At 41.0% G+C, this 21,515-nt stretch overlaps 2 protein-coding genes across 2 annotated transcripts in view; one reads left to right on the plus strand and one right to left on the minus strand.

The window, feature by feature from the left end:
• Positions 1-15,988, plus strand: LOC145456416 (uncharacterized). The gene is made up of 13 exons (XM_080334531.1): positions 1-1,534; positions 4,805-4,907; positions 5,010-5,640; positions 6,764-6,988; positions 7,260-7,314; positions 7,971-8,217; positions 8,624-8,723; positions 8,859-9,023; positions 10,143-10,346; positions 11,375-11,493; positions 12,658-12,747; positions 13,334-13,526; positions 14,212-15,988. Exons 1-13 carry the CDS (start codon positions 842-844, stop codon positions 14,906-14,908), a joined length of 3,522 nt encoding a protein of 1,173 aa, XP_080190657.1. The 5' UTR covers positions 1-841; the 3' UTR covers positions 14,909-15,988.
• LOC145456414 (copper-transporting ATPase 2-like) overlaps positions 15,694-21,515 on the minus strand; it is a 26,888-nt gene continuing 21,066 nt past the window's right edge. The window contains exons 17-21 of the mRNA XM_080334528.1: positions 21,321-21,465; positions 20,793-20,980; positions 20,230-20,433; positions 19,890-20,110; positions 15,694-16,783 (exon numbers count right to left, since the gene is read on the minus strand). Of these exons, the coding sequence (XP_080190654.1) occupies positions 16,411-16,783; positions 19,890-20,110; positions 20,230-20,433; positions 20,793-20,980; positions 21,321-21,465 (1,131 nt within the window). The 3' untranslated portion in view covers positions 15,694-16,410. The remainder of the gene's footprint in view (positions 16,784-19,889; positions 20,111-20,229; positions 20,434-20,792; positions 20,981-21,320; positions 21,466-21,515) is intronic.

The raw sequence follows: 21,515 nt of genomic DNA on the forward strand, positions 1-21,515 counted from the left end.
TCGTGCATGCCTCTTCTTTACTTCGCCTAGGCCCTAGGCTAAGGTGCGTGTCTGATCTTAAAGGCTACTCAAAGCTGTTCCACGCCTTCCTATCTTTTTAATTGTCTCGCAGTCTTGTGATGTTTTAGAATGATGAAAATATTAATAAGACTGACTGACTGACTTTAGTAACAGCACAGTGATATTTTAATGCCCCAGTGAACACGCGCCAGAATTTGTTTGGGGAAATAACAATAACATATCTGAAATTCTGAAATGTCGTCGAGCTGTGGCGTACGAGATTCGCGGTCGGATTCGGAATGGAGACTACCGTAACTTTTCAGCAGTAATTATTTATGCTATCCAAATGAGAAGTAGAGGGAATCCTTCAAATGTGGCCCGTATAGAAGTGCAAATCCTGAGAGAAGTTCTTGATTTCTTTAGTCTGGTACTGTGCTGATGCTGAGCAAGTCCAAATCTTTGCTGCCCAGCCTCCAAGCTCTCAACATAATATGATGTTGAGTGTTGACATGCATTCTTGATCAAGGATCTGTTCAGTTCTGAGTTCTGTTCAAACAGCTAGTTGACAATTTTGATTGACTACAAATGTCTCATCGAATTCGGCAGCTTTTTAAGTGTTTACAAACCGATCTGTTATCTGTATTGTATATATCTCAAATGTGTCTACATATGCGTTCATTAATCATGCCAGTTAATACACCTATACAAAATGACCAAGATGTAATATTGTAACAGTGCAGCCTGTATGGTATCAGAAATACAATTCCAAAATATTCGAACCGTGGGTTTGGATTAACGAATATTTTCACTGCTCAGATTATAATAATGGTAATATGTATTTATGAATTACTTCAATGCTGAAATCATGACAGAGTCTCAAGTGAAGAAAGTAGTATTTTTAGTATCTCCACGCAACGACAAGAGACAATTAGAAGGCATTAAAAAGGCCACTTTAAATTTTCTTTTCCAATTCCATAAAGGAAGTCGAAAGTCATCGCGCCATTTTTCAGCACTAATAGGGGAATCGGTGAAATGGTCATATAAATTTCTAGAAAAGAACAGAAAGAATTATTCGATAGTACAAGAATGGAACGAACTATCTCATGCAGAATTTGAGCTCTTTGAGAAAAGATTGGAGAAATTTCATTCAAACTCCAATGAGATTGAACCAGAAACCTCGCACGGGGGCCCGTGTTTATCGGAAACTTTGAAATCTATCGTACACGATTATTGCTGGGATGACTTTGGACTTGTGTCTCCGGTTAAAAAGCCATCGAAGAGATCAAGCTACTCGAAAGATTGCACAGGCCATGTGGAAATGGTTGAAAAATTCTCTTGTAATATTGTTACGATAATATGTCCACTGCCAAAGTCTCAACGTGATCTTGATGACTTCTTTGATCGCCCGAACACAAATGAAAAGCATGTTTGCCGCCAGCTGATGCCGTCCGATTTACGAATTTACTTCAGAGAAAAATATAACATTTCTTTGATTTGGATTGATACTGCAGAGCAAATTCAATGCGATATTCCGGTAGGTCTCAATCTCAAAATTTATATTGAATTCTGATTTTATTGAATGTGATCAAGATTTCCTTATCAAATGATCTATTTCAGAGTGTTCCAAACCTTTTTAGTTAGTATTGTAGTTGCGGAATGTTTGACCTCTTATCGGTTGTCCAACATTTGAGCATGTAACAATGAAAAAGACATTTGAGCTTGAGCATGCGACACTTTAGGACAGTGGTTCTCAAACTGGAGGGCGTGAAAGCATCTCAAAGGAGGCGTGAAGCTACCCGAGAGAATGATGTTTCTTGAACTGCGAATGAGTTTTCAAGTTGCGATGAGGCTTCCAAGTTTCTACCATTGGCAATATTCCTAATTATATTTAGGTTTTACTTTTTGATATAGGCTAACTATAAGGGGTTGCGAAATTTTCCCCAATCATCAAGGGGAGCGTGTCGAAAAAAGTTTGGGAACCACTGCTTCAACATGAGAAATAACCCCAAAACGAACCCTAAACCCATCCATAACCCCAAAGTTAACCCTTACCCAATAGGGTGGAGTGAAAAATGAAAATTTTTGAATTTCAAATAGTGTCAGATAGTGCCAAATAGTAAACAAATAAATTCTATCATAATTTTGGGTTCATACACCCTCTAGTGGTCGTGCAATTTCACCGAACGAGCCAAAAACAGCTAATTTCGCCATATCTTGATCATCACTTACACTAGAAAGTCAGTTTTGGGCTTAAAAGATGCAGAAGCAACATGTTTCTATCTCACTTCCATAGAACTTACTCTTAAAAATGAACAGAAAAAAAGTTATAAGCAAATTTCTAATGTTATAGGTAAAATTAAGCACTGAAGCAGTGGGTAGGATGTCCAAAGCGTGTAGTGATTGATCTTATGACTGAGCAACATACCCTATCAATTAGAACCACTTTTCAAAACTTGCTCAAACAAATGAAACCCCCTCCAAGCATAAATAAGGCTCGGGCATCGAATAGAGACTGCTAAAACTGTATTTAAAACAGCGTCCATTGGTAGTGCAGCGTCGCGATATCGGTAAGTTTATAACAACGGCCTCATGAGATTTCTTACCAAAATGCTGTCATAGGGTTTGCATCATATTTGTCACAAAGGTCCTCAATGAAAGCACAAAAATTGAAAATACACATTCAAAACACAAACATCAATTCTATACTGGAAACAGAAAATTTTTGTAGCAGTATCATATGAGTATCAGTGTGCACAAACATTTAAATCATGTTTAGTATTGGAAGATTTCATCTGCTTTCAAGACTTCAGTTTTCGTCTGATGAGGCTATCTCTACGTTTAAATCCTGAAACACGGGTAGATGCCTCAGTAACCTCGTTTTAATGTCTTTCCACTTCCTGGTTGTGGCAAGGATGACTGAGCCTTAATGGTGATGATCTTAGGTTTTCCACCTCGACATCTGACAAGGTCTTGCTTGCAGGCGGCTGTTCAATATCTTTGTGGATTAAGTTGACAATTTGGTGGTAAGATTAAGCCTTGATGTTGATAACTGGAATTTGGAAGAAACTGATGCCCAATGCCGCTGTTTTTAGGTTTGGTGTCATTTATATATCCTCCTTCAAATTCATAATTGGAATTTGGTATGGTGTGGTTGTTCTGCGCATAGCTGTAATCTTGTTAACTGTAAATCTTCGGACGTTTCCCTCCTCGTCACCAAAGCATTCCCAGCAAAATATTTTCTGGATGTTCAAAATGAGCATTTCTTCGTAGCAAAGATAGTGCAAGGGAGTGGATTCGGGTATCAGTCAGCTTTGTGACACGGGAAACTATATTGTGGAAATTTTTAGCACTATCTACACTGGAATTGTGCATTTTTATTTCAAACCATAACGGAAAATAGACCTCCATGCAGAATCGAGCAAGACAGTTCAGATTTCTCGATGGACGACTCTGTCCCACAGAGTACTTTGAAATTTGAGATGCGAGAGTCAACCATATTGAATGAACGACGGGCCCAGCCTCTAAATATTGCAAATCTGGTTCCAATTTACGACTTTGAAGGAGGATATATAAATGAAACCAAACCCTAAAGCAGCAACATTGACACCAGCATCAGATTCTTCCAAATTCCAGTTATCAACATCAAGGCTTAATCTTTCCACCAAATTGTCACCTTAAACCTCAAAAATATTGAACAGCCGCCTGCATCGCAATCAAGATCTTGTCTGATCACGAGCTGGGAAACCTATGATCAACACCATGAAGGCTCAGTTATCCTTGCCACAACCAAGCACTGGAAAGACATGTGACAGTGGTGACATAAGCATCTGCTCAATGTTTCAAGATTTAAACGTAGAGATAGCCTCATCAGACAAAAACTGAAGTCTTGAAAGCAGATGAAATCTTTCAATACTAAACATAATTTTATTGTTTGTGCACACTCATATGATACTGCTACAAAAAATTTCTGTTTCCAGTATAGAATTGATGTTGGTGTTTTGAATGTGTATTTTCAATTTTTGTGCTTTCATTCCGGAGCTTTGTGACAAATATGATACAAACCCTACGACAGCATTTTGGTAAGAAATCTCATGAGGGCCGTTGTTATAAACTTACCGATATCGTGACGCTGCACTACCAATGGACGCTGTTTTAAATACAGTTTTAGCAGTCTCTATTCGATGCCCGAGCCTTATTAATGCTTGGAGGGGGTTTCATTTGTTTGAGCAAGTTTTGAAAAGTGGTTCTAATTGATAGGGTATGTTGCTCAGTCATCAGATCAATCACTACACGCTTTTGACATCCTACCCACTGCTTCAGTGCTTAATTCTACCTATAAAATCAGAAATTTGCTTGTAACTTTTTTTCTGTTCATTTTTAAGAGTAAGTTCTATGGAAGTGAGATCGAAACATGTTGCTTCTGCATCTTTTAAGCCCAAAACTGACTTTCTAGTGTAAGTGATGATCAAGATATGGCGAAATTAGCTGTTTTTGGCTCGTTCGGTGAAATTGCACGACCACTAGAGGGTGTACGAACCCAAAATTATGATAGAATATATTTGTTTACTATTTGGCACCACATATCAAGACCCTTTTTTGAAATTCAAAAATTTTCATTTTTCACTCCACCCTATTACCCAAATCATATAACTGAATCATAAACCTACCGTACCTAACTAACCCAACCTTAGCCCCGAACTTTAGTCATCATGCTCATTGCTCATTATCCTTGGACCCTCTTATCATCATATCTGTTCGCCATTAGCTGCTCAGTATTATGTTATCGTTATTATACTCATTGCAGGACAAACAATCTGATGTTGTGGGGACCAGTACTATGAAAAGTTTTCTGAGATCTCTGGGGGGTGATGTTTTACCATTGTCGGTTCTCTCAAGAGAAACAACAGGTACTTAATGTTGATAGGATAAACGATTGTAAATCACTCTCACTACATTACTCACACCTGCTGTATATTCTTACTGTAAATATATATGCTTCAACCATACAGGTATCAATCTTGTGCAAGAAATAGGATGTTATCCTTTCCTGCATGCAACAAAAGATTTTAGTAACTTCAAAGATTCCAAGAAATGTCTCCTGATACACGTTGCGGAGTCAACGACAAACCCAGATGGGTCGTTAAAGGTGCAGAAGCAATTCTGTTTACAGTCACAAAGCATGCCGCCTTCACAATGCAAATGGATAGGTCAATTCACTGACCACCCGTGCCAACATTGCATTGATGAGCTTGAAAACGTGTCCACTGCATCACACAGTCTTCAGATCTCGGATGACAAAAGTCAACTTCGCGTGACTCTTAATAAGACATTTTGCGACCGGTTTGTGAAATCGAATACAGACCCGCCTCCAGAAAATATCCTCATGATTTTGGGGAAGTTTCGAAGAGACCAATTGCCGCAGCTCTTGGATCATGAGAATGTTGTTGAATTGTGCTCGATATGGTGTAAAGTTAGTTGGTCGTCATGCTACAGTCCGAACCGGTGGAACGGGTGTCTCGTGACTGAGGTCCATAAATATTGCACAAAATGCCGGCATGAGTCGCCCCTTGAGTATCTTGGGATCAAGTACGCGATCATTGACATGAAGGAGGAAGGATTAGCGTCGGTGACATACGTTCGGTATGTATCCATCTGTTTATTTACGGATTACAATTGTCTTGTCAGTTCTTTCAGTTTTGAATTTGCTATTGTGGGTTAGGTCCTTATTTTTCGATGATTCTGGACTGAATAACATCAACAATTCTTCTATTTTGCACTCTTTATTTTGAATATTTGATTACGGTATCCAAGTATATCAAGACAAAATTGAGCACATCCGGAAATATTATTTATTTCATTGCACTTGGCCCTCCCCATTGTCCAATTAACATTGTCCCTAGTTAACACACATGCACCATTGCACCTGTTACAAAGGACATAATACTTACTCTAGTAATAGCGTATCAGGTGTTTGTATCTTGACCGTATTATGGTGAACCAATATTATTTGCGCTACGCCATGTACACGCTTCAGGATATAATCTCATTATTGCTTGACTAGGCCTATATAAACTCGCTGTTCTGTCGCACCAGAGACTCATTTAACCCAAATCTATATCATACGTATATGATATGAAATATATCTGTATTGACTATTGAGTGAATCTGGGAATTGATAGATTCAACAAAGACCTACGTACTTAATTACCTCTCGCCGTCATATTAACACTGTTGCCCCACCTCGCCCAGACATTGTTTCCTTGATCATTTGCAACTATGGTTCAATTTTTTCTTTTCCTTCTTCAACTAATATTTTTTAAAGCTAGACTGTGTAGACAAGTGTACCTGTTTGATGCTGGTGTGATTAGACTAGGTGACCGTCAAGGTCGTATCGATCAATCCTATCTGATACAGAATACTGTGCATGCGTATTTTCTGTACCACCATCATTGCCGTCTGTTTTTATGTATTTTGGTCGGATGAAAAACATAAAGACTCTCTCTCTTGAGACTTCACCAACCAGGGTAGTATGACGCAAGCTAAGTAGCCTACTATACAGCTCAACCTATGATATTCTGTTTGCTACCCTACTACTTCGGTCCAAGTCCTACCTACTGCATAATATTTCGCATCTCAAAACACGTCAGTTGTTGAGAAAACTGTGTCGATTGTGTGATTAATCACACCACATCGACGAGTAATCTATTAGCAATCCTCGAACTCTCGCTTGACTGACGCCTGCAATCACTAACATTTCCTTCAGTTTGAAATCGACTATGTTGCTCAACCCCGGCTGTTGGGTTCCCTATCAAAGCAACTACAGTGCCACATCTCCAGTGAAAGGAATGAAGGCGGTAAAAGAAAATAATACTCAACCTCCGTCCGAACATGACCTTGTAAAATTTTGTCCTTCGATGGTGGAAGACTGGTGGCTCATGAAACCGACATCCGATGTTTTACTGCAGAATTTCAAGATGGTGGAGGAAAAGTAAGATAGGAATTTGCATGAAACGATAGGCCCATCGAGAAGTTGGTTATGATCACTTCGAGTCTAGTGGAGAAAAATTGTGGCAGCACTATGCCTATTGACAGTATTTTTCCAAAAACTATGCTCACAAACTTCTTTCAATGCGCTTCTAAACATACCTATATTTACTTTTGGATGTTCATTCTCTGTCTTCGATTGCTTGGCACACCCCCAGATGTCATTCACAAACTCTCAGATTACATAGGAGAGACTAATCGGTTTCATTTCACAGAGCGACTGAACCATCGAGTGATAAGTTCATGGAAGACTTGAAACGATATTATGAGGTAAGGTTTCTGTAGGTTTTTGGCGAATTTATTTTTTATATGGTATTGATGTCTGCTAGTCACACATGCCAATGTGAATAAGAAATCTTGCAATGTTGATAATATTTTTTTGTCTCGAATACTTCCAGTAAAATGTCGACTGTCCGTTGTTCGAATGTTATCATTGTGCAAGATAACGTAATGGTGGAGCATCCTGTTTCTTCATCTGTAGGTCGTGGGTTCAATCCCCGGCCGGGTCAGACCAAAGACCCGATTAGTTACACTGGTATCCATGACTTCCTCGCTTGGCGCTCGGCATTACCGGGATAGCATGGAGGGATGGTGCAAGACTTAGAACGCCTTCCAAGGCTATATCTGCATCTTCCTTGTCCAGCGGCATATGCACATCATGGACTCATGGTATGCATATCCATATGCGCAGGTCATGTATATATATATCATGAGTCGGTGTATATGCCACGAAAATCATCATGGACAAAAATATGCAAATTTCTACTCCCACTCCTTCGTGTTGTTAAACTTTCAAATCTGCAATGTTATGACATGACTGTGCCATTGACCAGGACCTATTTTTGCTGCTCTTTTTTGATACTTGGTAAATCCCCATATGTTGCTTTGTGTCCGATTCCTTGAGAAAATTCACTCTATTCCTTCAGAATAAAGCGAACCATATGAAAGAAATTGACACAACCCAAGCTTTTGGAACGAAAACAGTCCCGCAGGACGTCATACAAGGCGTCGAGCCTTTAAACGATTCGAATGCGTCGCTTTCTCTCAAAGACGAATTTTTGGCTTCCACTGAAAGGTTGACGTTCCCCGACTTGTCCACTGCGCAAGTCGACGGTTTGATACGTGCCGCGAATACGCTCTTCTCTTCTGCAAGGTGCTCGATGCTGGTGAATGGTATGTTCTGCTGTAACTTTTGAGTTATGTGTTCACTGTTCAGCTTGAGTTGTGATGACTCGATTGACCGAAATGACTTGACTTGAATCTAGCACGTTGGAAATTTGAAGACCGCAAAATTCTACAGTATTCATTATATGGATTCCATGCCGTCTTGAGACTTCCAACTTTGTGGCTAGTTAGCGAACAGTAGCGCTATCTATTTACGGATAAACTCCTAGGAAATAAAAATAATGAAGATTAGTTTTAATCTTTCTGAATATATCTGTGGTATCTAGTGTTCTCTCAACCCTCGAATCATACATACTTTTCTTGCAGGTGTGTTTTCATTTTTAAATTTCCATCAACCGGTGATTAAGTTATTTGGGGATAAGAGCAGCGCCGTAAATGAACCCCTTTTTTGCAGCTCCCACTTGGAATGAGTTTTGCGAGAAGCTGGAAGAGCTGGAATGCTTCTGCACTGTTCAGAACATCAAAAAATTGCAAGCAAAGGAACAAACTCAAATGTGAGTGCGAGATAAATTTTAATCTTTTTCGGAGTGCAAATTCAAGCAAATATTGTGTTGAGATGAAACCTGATGTTTTTGGATCGTGGTTATACTCCCAAGCAGCCAATAGTGCGTCTCATTTTGATTTTGCAGGTCCATAATGCAAGTCATGATGATTCTGAAATACGCGGAGTGCTACTTGCAAGAGAGGGATCCCTCGGATTTCATCGATGACGTCTCGCGTCATTTGCGTTCGATATCTGTAACATCGGGACATGCTGTGATGACGAAGTTTGTGGGAAGAGTCCTCGTCGAGAAGTACGTTGACAATGTCATCTGTTACGATCCTGGGTTGTGGGGCTGTACCATATTGTATTGTCGCCGGGACTGGAGTACTACCACCCTCGTTAGCCTACTAGGTATAGAGATAGCGCTTCTACGTTTCCAAAATACTCGAGTAGTTTGGCCTGAGTGCACTTCGAATTGTATATTTTTCGGCAAAAGTACTTTTGCAACATAGTTATAAGTTTTGGGACTCATTGTCATCACTTTTCTACGTTGAATTGCCATAAGAACCGCATGAAATTGTCATCGCAGTAACTGCTTACTATATTTTTGCAATAGTCGCTATTTTTGGCTTCATTAGTCATTTTGCGTTATTCGTGAAGATTCATCTGGGTTGTAACCAAGTCACAAAGCTCCGAGTCATGAGTCATTCTCACTTTTATGGTTTTGACTCGAGTCAAGTCGAGTCATTTTGAATTCGCCACCGAGTCAAGTCCGAGCCCAAGTCATCGAGCAGAGGTTCTAGTCCGAGTCGTTGTGTTGACTGCTCAGTTTCCAGTTATAGTCTTGTTAAACCCACTCTTATAACTCTGTTTGGTGATATCGAATGGTTCGCATTGGTAATATACTAATTTTCCTCACTTTTAACAGTTTTTGGTCGCATTTTAAAGTACCAGTACCAATAGACGTAATCCCAATAGAGTGGTTACTTTACTGTCTTTCGAAATTACAATGAAATGTTGGTCTTGGCCGTCTGAATCTCGAGTCATGACTTACTCGAGTCGAGTCATCAAAAAATCGTGACTCGAGTACTGACTCGGGTCGAGTTATGACTTGAGTCATTACAACCCTGAGATTCTTCTTCCAATTTTTCAACCACCATTGATCAACTGCCAAAGGTATAAAGAGCCCTCGACCTATTCTACTTTTCATAGCTTTCTACTTCCAATCCAAAGTATTTTTAACAAGTCCTGGAAATTGCTACTTGTAATTCAGTAAAAACTTACAGCGATATGGCTACTTTGACCACCTCTGGGGTGCACTTACCTCATGTGTCTGACTGTTACGGTGGCATCTGTGATTTGAAACCCTGGTGGTCGATTATTATGAAACAGAGTATTAATTGTAGTGACAGCGGAAATTTTTCGTCAGATTCTACGATGTTTGCGGCAAGCTTCTTTACGAAGTCCATAACGAGCTCATGCTCCGGATACCGGAGGTGTTGGAGAAATACGCAAAGGAGGAAGAAGACACTACGTTCAGCGATAGTGTTCTGTGGTCCGCCAACAGCTACAACTCATTGCCGAGCAACACCAGTATATCGAGGTCGTGCGGCACAACGGATTTAAAATCTAGGTAATGGAATGGCTTCGGAATGCTTGAAGTGACCGTGTAACTGTGTTTTGACTGGGTTCTTATGTTGGAGTGTGTTCGTCTGCTGTGTCTTATCGTTTATGTCAGGGCCGGCCAACCCGTGGCCCGCGAGAAGGTTTTGAGTGGCCCGCGAGGTAATTTCCGAAATTTCTAATATCATCAAAAATGGATTGCACAGATTGTGAACTTGCTAGGCGAACCAAAAATTTGATTAGTCTGGCCGCAAGACTTGAGATGTGACGACTAAAATATCAGTTCCGACGCATTGACAGAGCCATCAGCCATTCACATATTGGTATATCTTCGTACACTACAATAAAGCAGAATAATTTGCGATAGATTTATCAAAGTTAAAAAAAAAGCTTGGCGCAACATGTTGTCACTCGATTTCTTGTTTTTAATATGGTTGCCTTTTTGTGAAAGTGGAAGAATACCTAATGTATCAGCTTGAGTCGAACTATATTCGTGATTACGAGACAAAGTGTCGTTCAACATATGCAACATTGCCTTTGCGCTCGCAGTAAGACCGTCGACTATGAAACCTAGGAACGAAATGATTGACGCATGTTGGTCGCAGCTTTCGATATCGATATGTCCATGCGCCGAATAACCCTGTCCTCGCAAAATTAGCCCAGCGATATACAACATGCCCGCAATATAGTCAAGTGACAATATTATTGACCTATGAACTTCAAAAAATTTTCGCGCTTCGTGCGGCTAGTGGCCCCCGCAATATTTCGTCGATTGAATGCGGCCCTTTGGCTGAAAAGGTTGGCCAGCCCTGGTTTATGTGGTGTTTCTGCATTGGAGATTTTAAATATATGCGTTAAGGAAAGCTAACTTTTGAGTGTGGCGTTGGTTGAAATAATACCAAAGTTTGAAGTATTTGTGTACTTTTTCAAAGCATGATTTACTCAACTTGTTATTCAACTCTATCAATTCTACACAGTTCTGACGCAAAACTATTAACTTTTTCTTTCACTTCACTGGCGTTGTTTTTACCTTTCTAGGCGACAACGTTTCGTGACGTCATCAGTGTCCCAGCTCCGCAAAATCATTGAGATTCCAAGTCAACCGGTCAATGATAAAAAAGAAACGCAGAAACCGACTCGGGAAAAGACTTGTTCAGGTAACTCGGGATTTAGACGGCAATGGTTGTCGTCGTCGATGATGATACTACAGTTCGAGCAGAAGTATTGACATACGTCTATTCTCTGCGACAAGTGAAGATATTGTAAGCTGAGAAAATTGTGCTTGTGAGGTATTCAGCATATAAATTGCGGTCGAGGGCTTTAACCATCTGGCACCGACGGGTTTTTCCGAAAAATGTTGCTCCACTTTCCAAAACTGAAAAACACGACCTCAATTGGATGTGAACTGAACGAGTAATATATCATTTGATACAGAATTTCAACACCAAACTAACTACGCCACGAAGCTAGACTAGTGCATCGCAACCGAGCGTGTATATAAGCAAGAAGACGCGATCACCTTGTTGTAAAACGGACAAGTTTTGATTACGTCCTCATAGAGTCCACAACGTATACCTAGTGCTGATAACCAACCAACCATGTGTTGATAGTATCGATCGAGTTAGTTAAAGGGGCACTGCACTCTAAAAATGATGTGGTCTAAAATTGAAGGGCAAAACGGAAGAAAAATTTTGGCCGCAGCCGTTTTCTTCAGAACGCCACCGTAATGGAGCTGCAATGTATTGAAATTTCGATAGCAACTTCACGCTCCAGCAGTCACGCAGAAATCGAACTTTACATAGTTGTCAGTTGATGATATGAAGGAAATATGTCATACATGCCAAGGTGGTTTAGATACCGCGTTCAACGGTAGATGTTCAGTCAGGAGGTTTATGTCAAAATCGGGCCTAGTGTATTCTATTTCTTTAGGATCTACGGCATGTACGACATATTTGCTTTATAACATCGGCTGATCTGTGGATAATCCAAGAATTATCACCGAAAAACTCAAATAACTCCGCTTTTACGGCTTGGAAATGAGTCAAATTTGTTTGGCATCGTTTTTGAAGACAGACAATTTCATGGGGCTGGCAGAAGAATTTAAAAAAAATTTTTTTGCATTTTTGGGCAAATTCAAAATTTTTAAAACTGTACGAAATCCGCAATTACCGGTTGGAATGAATTCAAATTTGGCGTGCGTCGATTTTTAAGGCAACCTAACGATTTAATCACGTAGCCAGCAAGATTCAGGAAAAAAAGTTATTTTTGAACAGCCCTAGTGTTGATTTACGGCGAAAATAACCCAGTCCGTTCTGTTTCAGAGTCATCTTCAAAGGGGAAAGGTATAATCCGAGATCTGTTTTCTGTGCAAGACGAAGCGTCCTCCGAAAAACCCGTTTTTGAAAGTCCAGGTAAGACAGTATTTTGTGAACAGCTTTAAAGTTTGACTGTGAAGCTTATCGCTTCTGTTGAGTGCTCAAAGCTGCAATTGTTCTGTCAAGGCCCGGCACTATCTATTTTATAGTCGATCAGAAAGATTGCTTCTGCCTTAGTCCGGCTGATACGCCGTCCCTTGTATGCGTATAAGAGCTTGTTTAGTGATCAAATCTGAATGCGACTAAAGATGGTCAGTAGTGAAGTACATACTGGAGTATTCGAGTAGGTTTTGTGTTCTGATGCTTCTCCCTTGAGTTATTTTGAGTTCTTCCATTTCTACTTCACCAGTACAACGTTAGCCACTCATAAAAGGCATGTGAACATATCCAGAAACACTTACACTGTACCGTACTCCAAGTGGACAAACCTTGCATGAGTGTTTCAAAAAAGTAGAAGTAGTTTGTTACGGAGTCATGTGAGCTGAAGTATCAACCACTACACATTGATCACCTCTGTGTGCGTCTGGTAGACTAGAACGTGGCTGGGGTGGGACTTCCGTTGACTCGGTATGTGACAAAAGCAACCCTTCTTTTACATTTGCCTCGTCACTCTCGTTGCTAGACCCCAAGAGACAGCCACGGATTTTTGTGCGCGAGACTCCAAAGGTTAAGCAACGAATGACCGCTTTCAAGCGACAGAGCTTGCGAATGCAGAAGCAGCACGCAAACGGCGAGGAACTCAACAACGTTACTGTTATTGAGGAATCCCCCGCCAAGGACGATGAGGCGAAAATTATTTTCAACGACCCAAAAAGGTATTCGCCCCGTTACTATACCTTCCTGTCTGCACACTTGAAGTACCTACACAGCTAAAACGGTAGGAAGCTGTCATGCAAATGTCTTGTTTTAAATGAGTATTGAGTATATATTTTGGGTATCGAGTATTAGATGTTTGAAATCATATTTTGCTCTTTATGGTATCATCACTGGCGTTAGCTTGATTAGCACTGGTCAACTTGAGATACGGGTAGTAAAAAGTAGGCTGGAATAACTTGTCGTGCTCCGACAATAAACGCTGAAGGATATGGTATACTTATACCAACGAAAACTAATGGGAGAGCGTTATACAGAAAATCTTTTTATTCGCATAAACTGGAACAGACCACTGAATATTAGTTGATTTAACGCTTTCAAATGAAACAAGGATCTCCCCTTGCAATGTCGGTGATAGTGAGATTCTCACGAGCATGTTTTGGAGTGGGCTGATTTCAGAATGTGTTGCTTCATTCACTTTGGGAGGGCTAGGTGCTAGGTGGTACATAAACACACGGTACATAGTAAACGTATTTTCGGTTTAGCTCATACAGCCTGTGGTTTTAGTCGGCGCATCAACATTCAAAAGTAGGTTTTTATTTTTTAAACTCCAAGCCACTTTTCGTGGACCTGACATAGTCGGGTACCTTGCCGGACACCTTCTCATACATCCGTTTTTCGGTTCAGCTTAAAACTGACCCGCCGGCATTCGTTCTACTGCGACGGCAAAGACTCCAGAAGCGTCACACGCGCCAAGTCCCTATCGCAGCACCAGCAAGGCGTCCTCTCGACTCCGATTATCGCCGGGAAGGGGGTTAAGAAAGATCATTCACCGAAAATAGGCCGCCGTTCGCTGACCAGTTTATTCCATTCTCCGCGCAAATCGGCTTCGGATTTTTGCTTTGCCGCCATCCCGGAAGATTCGGCGACAGAGCCGCCAGTGGACAGGTCGCAATCGATGCCAAAGTCGAGACTGCGGCCTTTGCGAAGTTTGTTCCGCTCGCCCGTCAAAGGAAAGTCGCCACGTAAATTTTCGACGGTCCAGAACAAAAATTCGGAGTTGACGCCTGATATGAAACTGCCGTCGCTGGCTAGTCTGTTTCAATCGCCAGTTAACCCAGCCGCCCATGGCGACGCCCCTGAGCTTGCAGATTGCCTGACGGGGACAAGTTCTCTCTGCGTTAACACCTCTGATTTATCGGACGCCTTTTCTCCGCCGTCTGATTCGTGCCAAGGCCGTCCGAAGAATGGCAAAATTTCATATAAATCTCCGGAGAATGTCCCTCGTTCCCAACCGGTCTCGCCGAATGTTATCAACGACGTAGCTGGATGCTTGCGGAGGACTTCTCGGAAACGGACGTTTTCCGGTCAGTACTTGAGCTGAAATGGGGCTCGCTGGGTATGTTTAGCGACAGGGTTGATCCGGTGAAACTACGAGGCCGTGTTCGGGGTTAGCTTCGTTGCTAGTGATGGTTGCGCGTGTGGTCGAACTTCAGATGTTTGGATTAAAGGTTTTTTATTGTGGTACGACTGCGGACTCGTCTGGTAAGGCATTGCGAATGAGTGCCGCGGATGGGAGGGGAAAGTGAGTTTATCAAGTGTCATTTATTTGATTGTTGCTAGACATGGCTAAGGGGAGGATAAGGATATGCAAGAAGGTCTTAAAAGGATTCGGTAAGGTTGATGAACATAAATCCTACTGAAACCTTGGAGCTTGTGCTTAAAAATCACTCGTACTAGGTGTACGCTGTGGACTCTATAAGTAACCAAAATTTGTCCACTTTTACAAGCTTTATCTTGTCTTCTTGATTATATATACACGCTCGGTTGCCCTGCTCTCGTCTAGCTTCATGGCGTAGTTGGTCAGGCGTTGAAATTCCGAATCCAACTTGCATCCTATTGAGGTCGTGTGTTACTACGGTTTAGAAAAGTGCAGGAAAATGTTTTGTAGTTCATTTAGTTTGCATCGTATACGCGAGGTAATAAAGTCTCAAGAAGCATGTGTAGTGGTGACGATAAAATTATTTCGATTACACAAATTGGACTTCTGCTCAAAATATGATTTTTTACCTGTCTGACTAGTATTAGCATGCCGAAATAAACATTTTCCCTCAAAAGCTACCGTCTGCAAACCAAAGAGCTTTCATCGAAATGGTAGGAACATACTGATCAGATATAGTTCATGTATTGTAATATACCAAGCGCATTATATATACATTAATTCAACCTAGAAAAACAACATAACAGAGTTGTGTAATGCCATAATAATCGCACATTGCTTCATTCATCAAACCGCAATTCACACCATAAGAACTTTGACGCTGAACAGGATTCAGATACAGAAGCTCACAGCCGATAACATTCCAAATCTTGGTTAGTATGACAACAGCCTTTTCAGAACAATAATATTGCACTGCTCGTGAGGCAGCAAGGCATCGAGCGTACTTCAGAAAATCGTAAACAATATCTCATAAGGAATGCAAAGGTGTCATTGTCATGCTGCACATCATTCATCTCGAATTAGTGGCACGGAAGTTGTGTTAGTACCCCAAAACGTACCAAAACTTACCAGCACCATCAACATAACTTCTTGAACGTAAACTCAAGTTCGATTTTTACGATGTAGTACCGCATGACATATCCAGGCGCTATTACAAAATCGACACATTTATTCAGTGTAAAGTTTACATTCATTATAAATATGTAATGGCTGCGTCAATAATACTCGTACGTAACAGTAGTACTAATTCACCGGAAGAAAACAGTGATCAAAATTCCGGCTTAGAAGCTCCATAACGATAATTGGCACTAACCCCCTATCGAATACAAATGATATAACGACTGCCATTTCAAATCTGCATCATTTCGAAAATACTTTTGTCACATTCATGCGTCGTTGAGATGGCTGCGTTCAAAACCTTCGGCACTTAATAATGACACGGAATAGCTATTGTCCGATGACTTTTGGTCCTCCTTGCTTTTAGCAGTCTTCTTGTCATTACCGGCTTCGATATCCAAGCTTCGGTATGAGCCGCGTCCGTCGTTTGACGGATTCGAAATCGGGTACGAGTTTATCGAGGCCAGTTTGTTTTTGATCGATAATCCGATATCGCTGGCTTTGGAGCCCAACGTAGGCTTCTTTCTTTGAGGCAAACGATCTCCCACACCAACCGTAACTACCACATCATCATCTTCTAGTATTCTGTCTCTGTCTATGTACCTGGGATGGCCGTGCTTTTCGGCAGATGGTTTCTTGTACCTGCAAGTCATGCATCTTGTTTAGAGATCGTATTTTGTCAAATCATACCTTGTGCCAATTGCATGTAGCACACTAACTCATGTGACATATTAAGTGCCACGAATGATTCCTGATCTGTATTCTAAAACTCTATTCGATCATCGCTTTTAATTGCAAAAGTTTCCCAACAACCAGACATACACCGCTTAGTTGAAATCAGACATGGGGTAATCGCGATTAGTAATCGTAATCGATTACGACGATTACAGCATTTTCAAGTAATCGTAATCGCAATCGATTACATTCGAAAAAATTCCGAAGTAATCGTAATCGTAATCGACTACTTCCCATATCTAATCGATTACTCTGTGAAAGAACGATTACTTTTTATTTGTACAAGGACTATGACATATGAACATTCGTGAACAAGGAAGAGATATCATACCAGGTTCGTGGTAGCACAAACGTCTGATTTTCAAACGCCACTGCTCATTATTACGTCAGAAGCAGCCTATTAGCTTGGCGCGTCATTGCGTGAGAAGTATCCACAGTAAATAGATATTCGATGTACGTACGTCGTACATTAGCGTGATTGCAAGAACACCCGCCGTGCTGTGTATCAGGTTATCAACACGTTCCACACGCCATGCACTACCTCGCAGCAGTATAATTTGTCTCCGCTCTGCCTAGTTTAAAATAGTAACTTATGTGTTGATGTTTGGTTATGCTTATTTAAACGCAGTTTAACCGTTGCTGCTTGGCGAGCAGTAGGCCTATCTAGTACGTACGTACACCGGACAAAGATTTTACATTTTGTACTAGTCAAATTGCGGTTTCCATAACGAAGCAGTAAAAATCAACAGCTGCTGGTGATATATATATATCATAACCGAGCCGTTTTGGCCGTTTCTCGTAACTGCAGCTTGCAGTACAATATCTGTATCAAGTTGAAGCCAGAATTTTATGTTCACTTCGTCATATTCTCATATGACTCTACTTGAAACGGGTGCCAATCGTTATTTCACAAATATTTTCTCAACATTGGGACCTGCCGCTTATATATCATGTTAGCGTTGGTTGTAGCTGGAAGCAGGACTAAAATAGCAATTCGTCCCCCAGTCCAGACGTTGGTGGTAATCTCAAGTTGAATTTCGTCAATAATATTAGTAATTGCATTAATTTTTTATTCCGTCTCAGCCCCCGATGGTCAGATTTACCTGTAGAGGTTGTTCGTCTGACGTAATCATGGTGTTTGTCATTTAGACCAGGCCGATTTTCTACATTTTTGATTCCGTATCTGCCGACTTGTAGCACGGCCCACTTCAAGGCTTTTTGTAGGACACCGCTTACGCGGATAAGGCGGCGAGGATGAGCATAGATAAACCTCCAACACTTTGGTAGGATTTCTGAAGTCGACCTCCGTCGGACTCGAACCCGCAACCCATCAGTGTTGCAGCCGTGGATTATATACCGCTACGCTATCTCGCCACACAACTACACCTACCTGCAGAGCTGCAGGCACGTATTTCATAATTATAATAGCTGGTATCTTGTCATAATTACTTTAGTGTATGTTGTTAATTCGTGACCTTCGGTTTGTTATATAATCAAAAGATATTGTAGTGGCTCAAACGCAGCAGACTAAAAGAAAAACTTTCGTGAGACGCACGAACTAATTGTCATGTCTTCTATCTGACTGCATGTCTGGGAACTCAAGTTTTGAATTACTATAGGGTCAGTGGCCTCATTAACTACAATAGGACTTGAAAACAATTTCATCATGGGCAAAAAGCATTCATTCCGTCAACGCGGCCGTTGAACTTAACAATCAAGTCAAATGATCCATTGGTTTGATGGTCATAGAGCGTTGTAAAACGTGTTGTAACACCACCTGTACCTAATTAAATCTGTAACTGAGCAGACTTAGGTTTGAGTGCCGATTCAAACGCATTTGAGTGTGAGGATACTTTGTGACGTGAGTTGAATAACGAAATCGTTGCTGAGTAGAGAATCGCTACTCGACAGCCAATGAATTGGTCTCCACCCTTATTTATAGACTCCAGATTCCAAGCCAAGCAAGTGTAATTTTTGAATATCATTTTTTTGTTTGTTATAGATTGATTTTTTTATTACTTTTGTTGGATTTTCCAACGTCAATGGGAGTCGCAAGTAGGCTAGCTGGGACCCGCGGTTGGGAATCACTGATCTAGACAGGATTTTCAAGTTAATTAGATCCCTCGAAAATACTCTATAACTTAGGTTTGTTTACGAAATACTTTTTGAGTTCCCTTCGATCTAGCTCTCCACCCTATTTGGAAATTTGGGGTGCGGCAGTTATGGCCCTGACAAGAACGCAAATCGTTGGGCGCGATAAATTGACCTCTATAAAAATGGGCAATGGGTACATTATGACGTAACAAGCAAATGACGCTTTTTTTTTAAAATGAGCCTGTTATCTTATTAGGCCTTTTCGGCGCAATCCATATATTGTCTTCCAGCATAGCTTCTAAGGTGCAAAATAAATGTAATCGTGAGTAATCGTGATTACTTTTCCAATGTAATCGTAATCGTAATCGACTACTTTCTGATTTTGCTGTAATCGTAATCGTAATCGTAATCGCGTCATTAAGAAGTAATCGTAATCGCAATCGATTACATTCATGAAGTAATCACCCCATGTCTGGTTGAAATCACTTCCAGACTGTGAAACTATCTTTTGAATATCTACTAATGATGAATGTAAATAGGGAGCATATAGCCACCATATCCGGCTGCCAGTGTGATCACAAGTATATGCATGAAAATCTAACGAGGCTACATGTTTACACCTAAATCTCTAATCCTACGATATCCTAGAAATATCCCAAAACTTGAAAATGATCATGCTTTGATTCTATGAATGCTAATCACAAGTCACACCCGCAATGACTCTACAAACACCGTCCCTTCACCCAAATATATTCTACATATGATACCATCAACGGGACTTGTCTTTTAAATAACAAAAGTCGCGAATCTGATATCAAGCGACGACACGCCCGAGTTTCCAGCTAGAGAAAGAACGCTTGGCTTAAAAAATCTTTCAAAGTTAAGACGAAAAGTAGATATATTCCAGAGATCTACTTACAGTTTCAAAAACAACGAAGACAGTACGACCGACACCGAGCTTAACGCCATGGCAGCAGAACCCATCCAGGGCTCGAGCGTAGCGCCGAGAGGTAGAAATAACCCGGCCGCGAGAGGGATACCAACAAAATTGTAAAGGCACGCAAAGACGAAGTTGAGACGTATCCTGCGAATCACGCATTTTGACAAGTCAATCGCGGCGACGACGTCCATCAGGTCGTTCTGAGAGAAATAATTACAAGCTGTGATTATACTCGCAAAAAACGGGCTCGAAAACGAAGCACCGTTCCAAGTTTTTTAAAAATACACAGTAAAAGAAATGAATCTAGTAGTTTATCCACCTTAATTAAAACAACATCAGCTGCTTCCACTGCGACATCTGTACCAGTTCCGATAGCGATCCCAATGTCGGCTTGAGCCAGGGCCGGCGAATCGTTGACTCCGTCTCCGACCATCGCTACCCTGGTGCCCGATTCTTGAATTTGCTGGATTTTGATGACTTTATGAGAAGGCAAGACCTCGGCGAACACGTTCTTGATTCCACACTGGAAACGAAAATCACCAATTTCTCATTGTGCGTCACGTAGGATGTAGCCTAGGCCTGACAGCAGGGACAGGGGTAGTCAAGGTAGTCCTTGCTGGTACCTAACTAGAAGTAACATCGAAATTTCTACTCATGGGTAGCTATTTCCATGCATTTTAGGCCAAGTTTATCCCTGAAAACTGTTAAGTATAAGCGAAAGTGGCTAACAACATCATCATTATAATCACTGTAGGAAGCAGTGCAAGCAGGCTAAATTCTGATTAATTAGAAGTACTTAGTTACTGGCAACCTCCGCTATAAACATTCTATCTGTGGTGCATATATGTATGATGGAGCATAACACGATAGGGTGCCTCTTACCTGCGCAGCAATAGCTTTTGCCGTCTTCATATTATCTCCAGTCAGCAAAACGACTTCGATATCCATCCGATTCAAAGTATGAATCGCAAGCGCCGCCTCAGCTTTGATGGTATCGGCGATTGCCAAAGTGCAAACGAGCTTATCGCTCATTCCGACCAGGATTGCTGTGTGGCCTTGGCCTTCGTACTCTGGAAAAAACACATCACGCGTATTATTACTCCAACAAAACGGTTCCACCATCATGGCAACCCTCTGCGTGGAAGACACCATGATCTCAAATCATCAGCCCACTTCATTAGTTAAATGTATGGCCACAGATAGGATAAATAAATGCTAGTGACGATGAGAAAGTAAAAATAATGTGATCAAGTTGAGATAGCAATACCAACAAAATCAATGCAACTATTGGATGTCAAAGCTGGTCCAGACAATGGAGAGAAAGCACAACCTTGAAAATCAATCTATTCACGAAAAAGTAGGTGAATGTGTTAAAAATTTCTCAAAACCAAACCACGTAGGCCTACTTACCGCTCATGACTCTGTCGACATGCTCGGTGATCTCGATGCCGTTTTTACGCATCCACTCCCTGTTGCCGAGTAAAACTTTCGTTTTGACACTGGAGCCGGCACGTGAAAGTAAAGCTTTCTCAAAGTACTTCAGTTCCATCCCATCCTGTAAAAGATTTCATGGAAAAGAAATTAAGAAATTGCAGATTCTCATTA

This window comes from Botryllus schlosseri, chromosome 14, assembly GCF_051294905.1.
Source record: "Botryllus schlosseri isolate E-star chromosome 14, Bs_hap1, whole genome shotgun sequence".
NCBI lineage: Eukaryota > Metazoa > Chordata > Ascidiacea > Stolidobranchia > Styelidae > Botryllus > Botryllus schlosseri.